The sequence below is a fragment of the Podarcis liolepis genome (assembly GCF_965112155.1).
Source record: "Podarcis liolepis genome assembly, chromosome: 10".
Classification (NCBI taxonomy): Eukaryota; Metazoa; Chordata; class Lepidosauria; order Squamata; family Lacertidae; genus Podarcis; species Podarcis liolepis.
In genome coordinates, this window is record NC_139562.1 from 14,145,291 (window position 1) to 14,160,412 (window position 15,122).

General features: G+C 42.2%; 1 protein-coding gene across 2 annotated transcripts; it reads left to right on the forward strand.

The window, feature by feature from the left end:
* Positions 1–60: 60 nt before the first annotated feature.
* Positions 61–14,422, forward strand: RECQL (RecQ like helicase; the record flags this gene model as incomplete). Of its 2 annotated transcripts, XM_083461189.1 has the most annotated exons (15): positions 61–161; positions 2,088–2,173; positions 2,607–2,801; positions 3,878–4,057; positions 4,444–4,550; positions 6,229–6,427; positions 6,900–7,066; positions 7,865–7,946; positions 8,115–8,263; positions 8,349–8,466; positions 8,549–8,687; positions 9,795–9,886; positions 11,249–11,465; positions 11,900–12,029; positions 13,786–14,422. In XM_083461189.1, 14 exons carry the CDS (start codon positions 2,155–2,157, stop codon positions 13,966–13,968), a joined length of 1,977 nt encoding a protein of 658 aa, XP_083317315.1. In that variant the 3' UTR covers positions 13,969–14,422. The 2 variants fall into 2 exon arrangements, with proteins under 2 accessions (XP_083317315.1, XP_083317314.1); XM_083461188.1 differs by lacking the exons at positions 61–161; positions 2,088–2,173 and having other exon boundaries at positions 2,582–2,801.
* Positions 14,423–15,122: the final 700 nt, after the last annotated feature.

A 15,122-nucleotide genomic window follows, 5' to 3' on the forward strand; every position in this document is an offset into this window, starting at 1 on the left:
CGGCTCGCCGGCGATTGGGTTGGCTGCGCCGGAAGTGGGCGTTCGAGAAGGGAGGGAGTGGGCGGGGCGAAGGTGGAAGCCGGCTGGAGCTTCCGGAAAGGAGAGCGCTCAGTGTCTTGAGGAGAAGGAGAGAGGCAGGAGTGCGGAATGCTTGTTCCTGGGTAGGTAGATGCGGGCGGAGGGAGTCGCTGGGAAGGGCCGCGTCCTTATGGGTGGAGTGGTCTGAGGGAGGGGCGGAGCGCCTGCTCTGCCTGTGAAAGGTAGTAAGGCAGCTTCCTATGTTTCTAGCCTGGTGTTGTTTCTCTTCCCTTTCCATCCCGTTTCGCTTTCCATGGAATTGCAGGGTTGAAAGGGACCACGAGGGCCATCTAGTCCAGGAATATATTTTTTTTGCCCACTGTGGGACTTGAACTCACGACCCTGAAATTAAGAGTCTCATGCTCTACTGACTGAGCTATCGGTGTGCCTCGTGCCTCTTCTGTTTTTTTTTTTTTAAATAGTATTTTTTATTAGTTTTCAATTACATTCCAATAATAGCCTCATTATAACAATACCAGTTTAATGCTGTATTGTTTTTAACACTCGATTGGGAGCCGCCCAGAGTGGCTGGGGAAACTTGGCCAGATGGGCGGGCTATAAATAAATAAATACATAAATAAATAAATACATAAATAATAATTTATTATCACAATACCAAATTATCGCGTCTCTTCTATTGTTAAGCCTGTGGACGTGGGTTTCTTCTGTGTATTGGTGATACACGAGCCGCTTTAGGAGATGTTAGCTGGGCCTAAAGTGTTCCCTTCCATTGTAAAGAGGGCTAGAGGGAAGAAAGTGGAAAGAAACTCAGCCCAGTCCAGGAATTCGGAGGGCACCAGGTTAGCGAAGGCTGATCCAGCAGGACAATTGATTCAAAACTGCCTGCGGGGATATGTTGGAAGACCGGGTGCTGGAAAGAGTTTTGGTTTCATGACTGGCGAGTTCTTATTAGGAAAGTATTTCACATATAGCAGGGATGGGGATCCTGTGCCTCCTCTGATGTTTTTGCACTACAACTCCCATCATCCCTAACATGTTCCTGCTCGGTGGGTGTGGTGGCCCCCTTGACAGTTGCCTGATGTCACCTGTCAATCATGTGACATCCCTGTCCCTGCAAACTCTGCTTTTTTTGCCCAGGCAGCTTGAAATCAAAACACACTGAGGAGTAACAAATTTATTACAGGATAAGTTTCTCTATATAAATAATAATAAATAATTTATAGAATAAATAGTACAACAGGAGGTTTTATTATGCAGTCAAAGATGTAAAATAAATAGCAATGTAACATGAATAATGTACTAAATAACAAATTTATTAGTCTCTAAGATGTAGCAAGACACTCTTGTTCTTTTGTGCAAGACGACAAGTCCTACATAAAACATGTCAATTTAAAAAAATCCTTGCTTAACTATGGGTCTCTATGTGTGATGCCCTCTAGTGGCTAAAATATATTCCATAAAGATAAGACAATTTTATATCTGTGGGCTAAGCAAATCCAAGTATAAATGGGCAAAAATAGTCGAAAGCAAAAATCTGCAAAAGGCACCTTGAAGACATTTTGTCCCTGAGCTCAGGGCAGTATAAATTTTGCTCGTAATAAATTAAATTATGAGTGACTGGCCCTAGATCATAAGCAATACAATCCGATGCATGTTGATACTCTTAAGTTTAATGGGGCTTAACTCCAAGATAAGCATGCATGGCATTGCAGACTCAATAGGTGAGTGGCAATTTGAACATGAGCCTATCCTATACCTACATAAGAAAAAAAAATGTGACTATAGTCCATAGAAATGGGAGGTGGACAATAATGATATACTGAGTGTGGTTCCATATTGGAGTGGGATCTTAGCGTGGCTCTTTCTAGTACAGATGAAAGTGTTTATTTCTCTGTTTAAAGGCTGCATTTTCTGTTGCATGGCTGCTGTTACATCCCAAAGAGATTTATATGGTGCTAATGAGCACAGAGGTTCTGCAATAGAAGCTATTCTGCTTGCCTGCAGGCTTTCATAAAATTAATAATATGCTTTCAAAATTACCTTTACAGAAAGAAATTATTAGAAAATTGCTTCGGTCAATATTTTACCAAGTGAGGTGCCTTTCCAACTTTGAAGATGACAACAACACTGTCAGGTAACCAGATTTTTGGCTACAGTTTATTTGTTCCATTAGCAATAAACCTATGTTGTTCCTCTGATATCCTCCCCCATTTATTTTCTGGATAAAACTTTTGTGCATGGGCCATTTTGCTTGTTGTTCTGGCTGTATAACAAACTGCTTGAATACGAAGGCAGTGCTTGGGGTACCTGGTAGTTTGAGATAAAGAGCTGGGCATGGAAGTTTCTAAGAGCTCAGGAGTTCAGCCCCATGTAGCATTATTCTCTTCAAAGGGAACCAGCCAAAGAAGACGCCCTCTCCTGATTTAGAGTAAGGTTTAAAGAAGAGTTCCTAATAGGAAGAGTAAAAAGGCTCTGCTAAACTCCTTTTGAGTCCTGGGTTGGGTTAATGTGGCCTAGCACAAGATAACAAACATATGTTAGAATGCATGGCAATCTTTCTACCTTAGTGCTGGAAGAAGAATTGGCATCTGTTGACAGTGAACTGCAGGCTCTGGAGATCCAGGTACAAGAACTTCTTGAACATCAGCAGGAGCTCATTCAGAAAAAGACAGTGCTAAAGAAGAAAATAAAACAGTTTTCTGACACAGAGAGCGGGAGCAGCAAAGATATTGAATCAGCAGCAGAAGACTGGAACAAGGAAGGTCGGCACTTACTATTTTTAAATTCTTGGGCTGTCACGAAAACTGTTGTCGAACAGTTCAAAACATTACTGTTGTTTGCTGTTAAAATAGCATGAGATGTGACTTTGCAGAAAGGTAGTTTCTTGTACAGTGGTGCCCCGCAAGACGAAAAACTCGCTAGACGAAAGGGTTTTTCGGTTTTGCATTGCTTCACTAGACGAATTTCCCTATGGGCTTGCTTCGCAAGACGAAAACGTCTTGCACTTTTTTCTTAAATGGCTTGAAGAGGCGCAGTTGCGACGGACCGTGCTTCGCAAGACGAAAAACATCGCAAGACGAAAAGACTCGCGGAACAAATTATTTTCGTCTTGCGAGGCACCACTGTAGCTTATTTTGAAGGGGTGTGTGTGTAAAGATGTTTTTCATTATTATTATTATTTTTTAAATGAGCATCTGTTAAATGAGATAAAAGCATTAAGGTTGCCACGGCTGCCAGAATAAATATTCTACAGATACCATGACTTCATCTTCATTGCTTCACTTAAGTTTGCAAATTCTTTCCCAGTACACCTACCTACCATAATTTAGTTTGGCCCACAAATGACCAATGGAAAGCCTTCCACTCAGCCATGCTCTTGGCTTTTAGCAGGTCTCTTCATATTTGTCTTCGGGATGGTGGTTACACTGACATAAAAGTATGCCTCCTGTATTTTCCCTCCACTTCCCAAGAAAGGTTTAGCCTGCTGGTCTTAGGGTTCCTAGTATTCACTCCCAAATGAGCATTTGAATTGCAAGGGGAAGACAGAAATCAGATCCCAGGTAACTCAGGCTGCATTCCTACACACACTTACCTGGGAGTAAGTCACATTGAACTCAGTGGGACTAACTTCTGAGTAGACATAGGCTCATTTGTTGTTCACCACAGACCTATGTACACTCACGCAGGCAACGCTTACAATTTAGGGGATTAAAGTCAACTTGGAAGACAATGTTCACTATTCTACCTTGGTGGTGGGAGGGAATCCCTTAACGCTTTCTGTGTTCAAATGAACTCCAGTGTTGTTTTAAAATGTATGACTGCTATTTCATTTTCACAGATTTTTCATGGTCTGCAAACGTCAGAGATGCTTTACAAAATAACTTTAAGCTTCAAAAATTTAGGCCTTTGCAATTGGAAACAATCAATGTTACAATGGGTGGAAGGGATGTATTCCTTGTCATGCCTACTGGAGGGGGAAAGAGTCTGTGTTACCAGCTGCCAGCAGTATGTTCTGACGGTATGTACTTGTACTTATAGGCAAAATGACATTAGTTAAAGTTGTTCAACTTGGGCTACAGGAGGAGGGGTGAATTTGCAAGAGCAAGCCATGGTTAAGGCATGGTTAAGTTTCCCTACATTTCTTGTCCTATCTGCTTGCCAAGGTGACTAGTCCCGCAAATGACATCCTTTGAGGCTGAGAGCTTAGCTTTTCAAGCTAAATTGTGGTTTTGCTGTATATTTGTAAGCGATAACAGATCGTGTTTAGTACTAATCGTGGCCTCAACATGACTGAAGCTAGATGTATCTGCCATTAGAGGTGTGTGTGCAGAATCCTGCCATTTGACATGTGCTGAAACAGAACTTTTTCGGTGACTTGAGACGAGGGGTTATTTTTCATTTCAGGCTTCACACTTGTGATTTGTCCTCTGATCTCACTAATGGAAGACCAGCTAATGATGTTGGAGCAGCTGGAAGTTTCTGCGACTTTACTAAACGCCTCAAGCAGTAAGGTATGGCTGGCTGCCCAGCAAGGTGGCTGGCTGCCAAACATGGGCATCAGTCTTTGTCATCCGAGAGAAATGTTGACATGCTTACCTCATATATTAGAAGCTGCGGCCACAAGTCACTGATGGCCCTTCTGCTTATTCGTATGACTTGTTCAAGTTGCATGTGAAAGGGCAAAAATTCTCCGAAAAAGAATGTTCATGAAAACCCTCTCTAGAATGTTGATATTGAAGGGGTTCAGTTCGCCTGTTCTTTTGTACACAGTCTCAGTGGGGTTGGGTTCCGTGCTTAATTTCTGGAATGGGATTTGCTGTCCTGAAAGGTTAACTTTGACTTAGAAGGCGACTTGCTTCCCCCATTATCCCAGGTATATGGAGCCATGCGATAGGAACTCATTGAGAAGAGAAGGGCATTCTGCCTGTCTGCACTAAAGCTTTACAGTCTGGATTGGCTATAGCTAGCTTGTGTCTGAATCTTAGATAAACCTCCTTTAAGGCGTCATTCTGATTAGAGCAGGTCAGCCCAGGAATGAAAGCCAATGGGGACATAATTGAACTTGAGGCTAGGCGTATTTGATCAAGTTGCATGGTTCAAAAATCTTTTTAAAATATAAAAACCCTATATTCATCATTTGGTGCACCATGGCCACAGGTGGTTTTTGAATCTCAGTTTGACAAACAACTGGTGCTTAGATAGACGCATGATGCATGTATACCCAATTTTGTGGGTTTTGATAGGGCAGAACTGGAAGTTGTTTGCATTACATTTTCTGAAAATGCATAGACATGCATTCCACACGTTCCTCAGCTGATGAAATTGATCATAGCTTGGGAACATACAGTTTTCACCTTCATAATATGAACAAGTCAGGAGCTTTCTTGATGACTGTAAGGCAGTGAACTTTACTTAAAGCTAGGTTACTTGCTCTGAGTGTTTATGAAAGGTTTTCCTGCCCTTAGCAGAGGTGGTCTGCTGAGATGGGATTCTAGATTTACATACTTGTAGAATTTGTATCGCACCCTTCGTTGCCAGGTGATCTCTGGGTGGGTTGCAACAATAAAAACACACCATAAAATACACCAGTAAGCTTTAAAACCAAATAAGCAGCATATCTCTGTACAATTCACATTGTCTGTTCTTGGTGCAAACCAAGTGCAGGACTGATACAAGTCTTTGAGTTGCCAAGAGAAGTTATCTTATCACTTTGCAAGGGGTACTTAAGAAAGGAAACCGCTGTTTTCACTTTTCTTAAGGTCTTGTTTAAATGGAATGAGGATTTGTCATGGCGGTCACTCAGCTTCTTTAATACTGGCATATGTTGCCATCCTGTTCTTGCTTCTCCTGGCACAATTCCATAAAGCAGCCCCCCTCCTTCCGACTCAGGCTGATTTGACCCATAAATAGCAGAGTTGTTAGGTGCCCCTAAAGTTTTGTGATGAAATAATAATGATTTCTATACCGCCTTTCATCTGAGACTGACAGGGCAGTTTACAATATAAAAACACAAAAATATGTTATATAGTAACAAACAAAAACAATACCCCGCAGTTTAAATGGCCACAGATTTTTATAATTCGGCAAAGGCCTGGGAGATTAGAGAAGCGGTTGTTGGTTATAACGCTGCGTTGCCATTTTGATGCCCCTGGTATCTGTGGCAAGCACACTTTTTTTCTTCCCAAATAGGAACATGTGAAGTGGGTTCATGCTGAAATGTTGTCCCGCAGTTCGCAACTGAAACTCATTTACGTGACCCCAGAGAAGATTGCGAAAAGCAAGATGTTTATGTCAAAGCTGGAAAAAGCTTACCAAGCAGGAAGGCTTACGCGCATTGCAGTGGATGAGGTTCACTGCTGCAGCCAGTGGGGACATGACTTCAGGCCTGGTATGTCTGTCTAGAAGGAATTCCATGTTACCAGGAAGAGCTTTGACTCTTCTCCACTAGAAACTATTAAGCCTCATTGCTCTTCTCACTTCATTTTTTTAGTTGCATTGATCAGTTCCCTGTGCCCAAGGTTCTTTCTCTCTCCCTGGACCACATCTATCACTCTGCTGCAGTATCCTGCCACATGGAAATATTGGTGGTGGGGGGGGGGGACTGCTTTTCAGAGAAACACATCAGCCATTACTTTTTGTTGTTTTTAAAAGGGATTTTTTTAAAAAGTGTTGTTGGTTTTTTTTAAAAAAAGGCTGATTGATTTCTGCAGTGTTGAGATTTGCCTAGTTCATAACTGCAAAATGATTTTGTCACTTACAAGTAGCTTAAGCAGAGCTAGACAGAATATAGTGGCAGCAAATATTGGGGGTTTTATTTGTATATTTAAATTCCTGCTTTTTTGTCTTCCACTTCTGTTCAGATTACAAGCTGCTTGGTATCTTAAAGCGGCAATTTCCTAATGCTCCATTGATTGGGTTGACAGCGACTGCAACAAGCCACGTTCTGCATGATGCTCAGAAAATTCTTTGCGTTCAGAAGTGCATCACTTTCACCGCATCATTTAATCGGCCCAACCTATATTACGAGGTATCCCTGTTGAGTCTGTTCTTGCCTTTGGGAAGATAGCCTTTTCTAGGAATATTTGAGCAGCTCGCTAAGAAACCAAACATGGATGTGTAGGATATAAGCTGGTTTCATCACATTCATAGAGAGTTTTAGTTTAACTCCACCATTCTTGTACTGGTGGAGTCATGAATTCTGTATAATTTCACACCTATCGCACCAGACTATCTCATTTATAAACTTTCATTGCAACAGTTGTTTACTTTTGTTGTAAGTCATGTTGGGCACATGCATGCTTTTCTGCAAAACTTACAGTTCAATTTCTTAAATACTACTGTCATGTTGGGAATTGAAAGGCAGAGTCTTCAATGACGTGTTGCTTTTCCGAAGTGTATATACATATGGATCTGGGTGCATTGTAGCAAAATAACTCAGTCCATCCCCGCATAGCCTGAATATAATATGGAAATAGGCAGATTTGCTCAGATCACTTCTTTGCTTCCAGGACCAGATGAGCTAAGAACTTGGACTTCCTAGTTGAGACCTTCTTTAAAAAAGAAAACAAGGGGTAGAGATGTGGCCACCCAGATATTGCTCCCATCATCCTAGGACATTGGTCATGCTGGCAAGGGCTGTTGGGAGATGGGATTTGATGTTTGCAGAACACTGAGTTAAGGTGGTCTCAACCAATCATAGCAGGGAGTGTTTCTATTCCAAAACGTACACAAGGCTAAAATCACTTAGCAGTTTTCTGAAGAGATGGAAAATGTAATTTGTATATGTGTGCTATTGAATGCCTGTTTCTCAAAATATGCATTTTAGGTTCGACAAAAGCCATCAGCTGCTCAGAATTTCATTGAGGACATAGTTAAACTCATCAACGGAAGATACAAAGGCCTTTCAGGTGAACTTTGTAATGAAAAAGAGTGCTGACTTCTTAAAGCACGGTAGCATCTGTAGGAGACCACTACTTGTAAGGTAGCGCTCCCAAGTCTTCCCAAGCCCTGCTTAAGTACTGCATAGCTTGGACCCCATTTGTTGATTTCATCGGTATAAAATTATTTTGATACAGGAATTATCTACTGCTTTTCCCAGAAGGATGCTGAACAGGTTACTATGAATTTACAGAAGCTGGGGATTAAGGCAGGTGCCTACCATGCCAACATGGAACCCAAGGATAAGAGCAGAGTTCACAAGCGATGGTCTGCCAACGACATTCAGGTGAGCTGTGCGAGAACTCCATCACTTCCTCCATTCAACTTGCATCCCTCATGTCCTGATGATCCTCATTGCCTTTGGGTTTCAGGTGGTAGTGGCCACCGTTGCCTTTGGCATGGGAATCGACAAGCCAGACGTGAGGTTTGTAATACACCATTCAATGAGCAAATCCATGGAGAACTATTACCAAGAAAGCGGGCGTGCAGGTATGCTCAACGGAGAAGAGATTCTAGGTAGATGCTTCTGATGGGGGGAAAGAAAAATCTGCTTCTTAATATTTCCTTCTAGGTCGGGATGACCAGAAAGCCGACTGCATCTTATATTACGGTTTTGGGGACATATTCAGAATCAGCACAATGGTGGTGATGGAAAACGTAGGGCAACAAAAATTGTACGACATGGTTTCATATTGCCACAACATGAGCAGGCAAGTGGTTTTGTCTGAGGTTGTCCTTTTTTTGTTTTAAGCTACTTTTCCCCTTGAGTTTACTGTAAAATGCAGTGTTGGCCAGGATGTTGAAGTTAGTATCCGAAAATACCAAGCCTCCAAATATATTATTTACTGTGAAAAATTTTTTAAGGAAAGCAGGGTTGTGCAGTTGGTCACTTTTGCCCTGCGAGGCATCCTATGCTCTTTTGCTGTCTGCCAGTATGTTGATATTTTTAAATATATATATTTTTAATTCTCAGCGGTCCAACAGAGTCTTAAGTGGTTGCAGAAATAACTTTTGCTATTGAATGTTTTGTGCTACCAGACTATGCTGCCTTGGGTAGGAAGAGCAGGATATAAATTTAATAAATGAAATGTTAATCTCATCTCTGTTTTGTTTTTGTTTTTAAAAACCCAAAAGTTAAATGCCAAGCACCATGTTTTCCCAGGTCAACAAGGTCAAGCCCAGACCTATAGATGCCTGCCGCTGAGACTGGCTCCTTATTTGCAGAAACATGGTATTCAGAGTGCCAATGCTACATTTGCATCAGAACTGCCAGTATTTTGAGAAAATCCAAACTCGATAGCAAGGAAACCTAATTTTTCCAGGGTGACAGGTTTCTTCAATTCAGAAAATACCTACCATGTTCACTTTTCATATTTTAGCAACTGCAGAAATATCTCAGACATTTAAAAGAAATGATTACAGGCTTGCATGGGTTGTATCCATGTGTCCGTTTACACCGTTGTTTCTCTCTGTAATCTCATATTAAGGGCCGCGCACAGAAAATTGGAATCTATTTCTCATGTGTCAAATAGTTCCTCTCCACCTCAGAAATCTGTATATTTCAAGTGCACACTTAATGTCTGTAGTGAATTTAAATTGCTGAAAGGCATTGAGTACCAGAGAAATTAAGCTCCTATTCCAATTAATAGACTTTCATTTCAGTGAGACTTGTTTATCCCACATTCTTCCATCCATTCGGTTATTGAATACAGCACATGCCTTACTTGCAATGTTTACTCTGCCCATTGTCTTATAGCCTTTCCATAGGAGCCACATGCATTGGGTGGCATCCTAACCTCAGGTATTTGTACTTGCAGATGTCGCCGAGTTCTCATAGCACATCACTTTGACGAGGCCTGGGACTCCGCCAACTGCAACAAAATGTGTGATAACTGCTGCCGAGAAGAGCGTAAGTAAAAAAGATTTCAAACTTGGAAGGTTTGAAATAAACCAGATTGGCTCCCTCTTAGCGCAGCTCACTCCCAAGTGCCTTGCAAGGATTTGTGTTCTCCTGCGCCAGCTGCGCTGAGGAAGCCAATCGCTTTCTTGAGCATAAGCTACCCATGACTGGCTATTGTTGCAGAACAGCAAGTGCCCTTTTCTTCAGCCCCATTGGCTTGCGTCAGGCCACACCCACATGGGTGGGACTTGGTCTCACTCCAAGGAACAACTTGCACAGCTCTGTTATTACAGTTCAGTTACAACTTTCCTTTAACGTGCATGCCAGAGATTTTTCCAAAATGTTGGTTGGCCCAAGGAAGGCAAGTGTACCATGCTGAAGAGAGCCGCATACTTTGTACAGTCATACCTTGGTTCTCAAACGCCTTAGTACTCGCAAGTTTTGGCTCCTGAACGCTGCAAACCTGGAAGTAAGTGTTCCGGTTTGCGAACGTTTTTTGGAAGCCGGACGTCCGACGCGGCTTCCGCTTGACTGCAGGAAGATCCTGCAGCCAATCGGAAGCCGCGCCTTGGTTTTGAACTGTTTCGGGAGTCAAATGGACTCCCGGAATGGATTAAGTTTGAGAACCATCCGAGATTTGGGAGAAGAAGCAATGGAGGAGGACTGGAAAAAATTTAAGGACTATTTGCAAAAATTTTACAAGTTATATGAACTATAGGATTTCGCATGATTTGGAACGTTAGCTCCAGCAATGAGAGTGGAATATATATGAAATTAGACAATATTAATGAAAGAATCAAGGTTTAAATGTTTAAAAATGATAATATGTTTGCTTATAGAGTAAATGGATAATAAGTGATTTAAACTTAAAATGCAAATGAAAGTACAAAAGAAACACATGAAACAAGGTTATAATTTGCTGATAAATTTATTGTTAAGATTGCACTGTGCGGGAGATGTGGGGAAGTTCGATGGAAGATTGAAACGGGCTTTTGAAATAATTTGTCTTTTTTTTCTTTTTTCTTTTCTTGTTTTTTCTGTTTTTCTTGTATATCTTTATCTGGAAAAAAAGTAATAAAAATATTTTTTTTAAAAAAAAAAGTTTGAGAACCAAGGTACCACGGTAACGCCCATGCTTTTTGTTCCCTTTAGCTTGGCTTCACCATTCACTGAGAAAGCTTTGCTAATGGCAGTAGGTACTCGCATCCTCCAGCTATGGGTTGAGAGGTTCAGAGCTGGAGGTTTTTCATATGTGGAAGCCTGCCTGGGATAGGTTGAATTTGATGCCTGTTTTGGTTCCTCCAATTCCTGCAGCTAACATTTTGTGGTTTTTTCCATCTCTCCCCCCACCTCCCACCTGGTGACGCTTAGCATTTGAGAAGATGGATGTGACAGGGCACTGCCGGGATCTTGTCAATATTTTAAAGCAAGTGGACCAAATGAGAGAGAAATTCACTCCTCTGAAGCTGATTGATGCCTGGTTAGGGAAGGGTTTGTCAAAACTGGGAGTAGATGTTGTTTCTCCCAAGCTTCCCCGTGATACACTGGAGAGAATTGTTGCCCATTTGATACTGCAGCAGTACCTGAAGTAAGTATTGAAACAAGAAGCCTATTTGCATACCTCCATGCCTTATATTACCCCCCCCCCCGAATTTTATTACAGCTAACCTGTGGCCCTATAGATTTCGTTGGGCTCCAACACCCACCAGTCCTAACCAACATAGCCAGTTGCTAGGAATGGCAGGATATGTAGTTCCAGCAACATCTGGTGGGGCAAAGGTTAGCCCGCTCTGTTGAGTTAGCTCAGTGTTAACACTGCAAATTCAAAGGAAAAGATTTTATGTGGTGCTAGGCTTAGCAATAGACCCCAAAATATGGTGGATGCTCCCCCATCCCATTTCCAAAGCCAAAGATCCATAAAACATGAGCCTCATTTCTGCTGTGCTTCAGTCAAGTATTCCCCACCCTTTTTAAATTACTCTCCTCTCCCCTTTTCATACGCAAAGGCTTAATTTCTTTCAGGGAAGACTTCAGCTTCACAGCATTTGCTACAATATCCTACGTGAAGATAGGACCCAGAGCTGATCTTCTGAGAAACAAGACTCATGTTATCACGATGCCAGTGGTAATGAGCAAAAACAGTATTGCTAAGGTATTGCTATTATTATACCTGCTATTTTTCTAGGTTTAATACTGTGTTAGGCATCTAATAACAGTAGCTTTGTCTTTACATGCTCATCCCCTTTTCTAATTTTCATAGGAACTTGTTTCGTGTGTGTTAGCAAGTGACACAAATCACAGAGAGACAAATTAGAGCTTTAAAAGCTTTCTGTCCAAAATAATTCTGAGCAGGCAGAACAGTGTTTTTGTTAATGCTGACCCCCCCCCCCATGCAAGGGGGTCAAACTATAGTTGAACGTTCCACAATAACAAAAAATACGGTTTGTTGCTATGGCTGAAATTTTTCTTTCAGCAGTGACATTATGGACTTTACATGGTCTGTTTTGTTGTTGTTATTTGTTGTTGTTTTTTATACCCACCTAGATCACTGTAAGGGACGCGGGTGGTGCTGTGGGTTAAACCGCAGAGCCTAGGACTTGCCGATCAGAAGGTCGGCGGTTCGAATCCCCACAATGGGGTGAGCTCCCATTGCTCGGTCCCTGCTCCTGCCAACCTAGCAGTTTGAAAGCACGTCAGAGTGCAAGTAGATAAATAGGTGCCGCTCCAGCAGGAAGGTAAACGGCATTTTTGTGCGCTGCTCTGGTTTGCCAGAAGCCGCTTAGTCATGCTGGCCACATGACCCGGAAGCTGTACGCCGGCTCCCTCGGCCAGTAAAGTGAGATGAGTGCCACGACTCCAGAGTCGGCCACGACTGGACCTAATGGTCAGGGGTCCCTTAACCTTTAGATCACTGTACTCGTTCCACTCACCCTTTGTTGAGTTTACTTGTGTGTGATTGTGTGTGTGCTCTGTGCAGATAACTGAGTGCACTACATGAATGAGCAGTATAGTTGCTGTGAAACTATGTGGTGTCCACGCTCCAACGTGGCACTGATCGCAGAGCCCTGTTCTACCAAAGCGAAGCCATCAGGAGAAATAGGAGAAGCGTCAGGAGACGATAGGTGGAAAACAGACTGGTAGAGCTTCATCAGTGCTAGGATGCCTAAAGACAAGGGAGATTAATAGCAGGGCTCTCAGGACCCTGGAGAAGCCCCAGGAGAACCTGATGTACTCCCCACTTGCCCCTTCCTCAGTTGTTCAAGTGAACATTGATGAGTGGGGAGGGGCAATAACCTGTGGCTGCTGCTGCGGTGTACATCCTGTGTGGGCAAGTGTGTAAACTCTGGGATGTTAAACCCAAGAGCAGTCAAGTACAACATTCCTAGCGTGAACATGTTTACACATGGGGAGGAATGTTTGTCCAGCCAGCAGATAAACTTCCTGTTTCCTTCTGGGCTGGGACAGACTTCCTCTGCATGTGACTAGAAGTGAGCGTGGCCTCACCTGCACAGGTAAAAAAAGCATAGGACTGGCCACCATCTCTCTCTCTATGACTACTTTCATCGAAGAAGCAACATCTGCTTAGCCAAAGATGCTCTCTTGGCTTCCAGCCAAGAGAATGTTGGGGAATGTTACTATGCTAAATTGTGAACTTGTTAACACAAGTTGGAAAGGCTATAATCAAACAATCTATCCTCTCCTGCATCCCTGAACATTCCCACATAAACTTGGCAACACCCACTTTTGTGCAGACCCCCAATGTCCAAGGACAGATGACCTTGCCGACCCCACCCCAAATTAGCCGCTCCTGCAATACTGGAAGAGATAATGGGGGAAGAAGTAAAATTTCTACATCTAGTTTGAAGTCAAAGAGCATGCGTGCTAACAAAAATTGTTTTGATTGTCAGGTCAAATCTCCATTATCCAGCCGAGGAAGCTCATCCGGAAAGAAAACGGATGTTGCACGTAAAAAAAGGGGAAGTGAACATAAACCGCCTCATTCAGAGAAATGCATCCAAGCAAAAAAGATTAAAATGGAAGAGGAAGAGGATGACGACGATGACGACTTGCTGTTCATCGATGATTCCTAGAGTATTTTGTTTGTATGTTACTTTTCAACTTCAGAATAAATTGGGAGTTGGAAGAAATGCCAAGCAAGCGACGGGGCTGGAGAAGGGCAGGATTTGCCCCCAAGGGTGCTAGGCCCTCACTCATCACATCGCCAGGCTTCTGGCATTGTGCTGGTTTTTCTAGGTCTCCCTTATCCTAGCCTTTGTTTTGGATTATAACACAAGCGTGATGGCTGGCTGGGCAGGGAGGTAATGGGTAGGACTCTTGCTTCCACCAGAAATATAAGGCAATATGACTTTGTTCTTAAAATCCATTATGTAACCTTCTTAAATTGCCTTGAATATCTTGTTCTGGGTCAGGATGTAAATAATACACATTCACCATAATTCATGGTATTTGTAAGGACTAAGATATTGCATGAGTTTGCATACTCAGAAATGTTGTATATATGCTATGTATTAAAATGTTTTTTGTGCCTCTCCTGCTGTGATATGTGTGGACCAGCTTGATGGCTGGAGTGCCCACCTTAAAATTGTGGTTTTATTATTCTAAAAAAAGCTCAACAACTTCAATCCTGAAAAAAACTTTGGTCGGCCTTCACTTCATCAAATGGCCCTCTTTGAAAAAAGTTTGGACACCACTGAGTCATATGGTGTTTGTAACGTTATGGAACCCCCAAGCTTCACTGCACTCTTCAGCACTAGCTAAAAACATTCTTGTTCAGGCAAGGGTACCATGATATTTAGTATTTTAACTTTTGTACGTTTTAAAGTATGGTTGTGATTTTATTTTATTTTTTACTGTTTTATCCTTTGTTGAACTGCTTTGAATTTTCACAATGGTGTATAATTTTTCTGAAAGGAAAATGAAGAGTGTGTCCATCAGCAGCTGGAGCATGACAGTTAAATATAAGTACATAGTAATTCAAAAGCAGGGTATTTACTTGCAAGGGCATAAATGTCTCTGCCATGCCCTGTTTCTCAATTCTAGCGCTGTGTTTTTGGCCACAGTGAACTGAATAGACCTTGGGCTGTTTCCAGAGGCAACTATATTGTAAAACCTGGTGACATACTGTAATAGAGGCAAAGTGCATAGTGGGAACCTAACTACTTCCAATAAAGTAGAACAGTTACTCTTTTTAAAGTGACCTTCATTGCGTAGCTGCTTCTCCCAA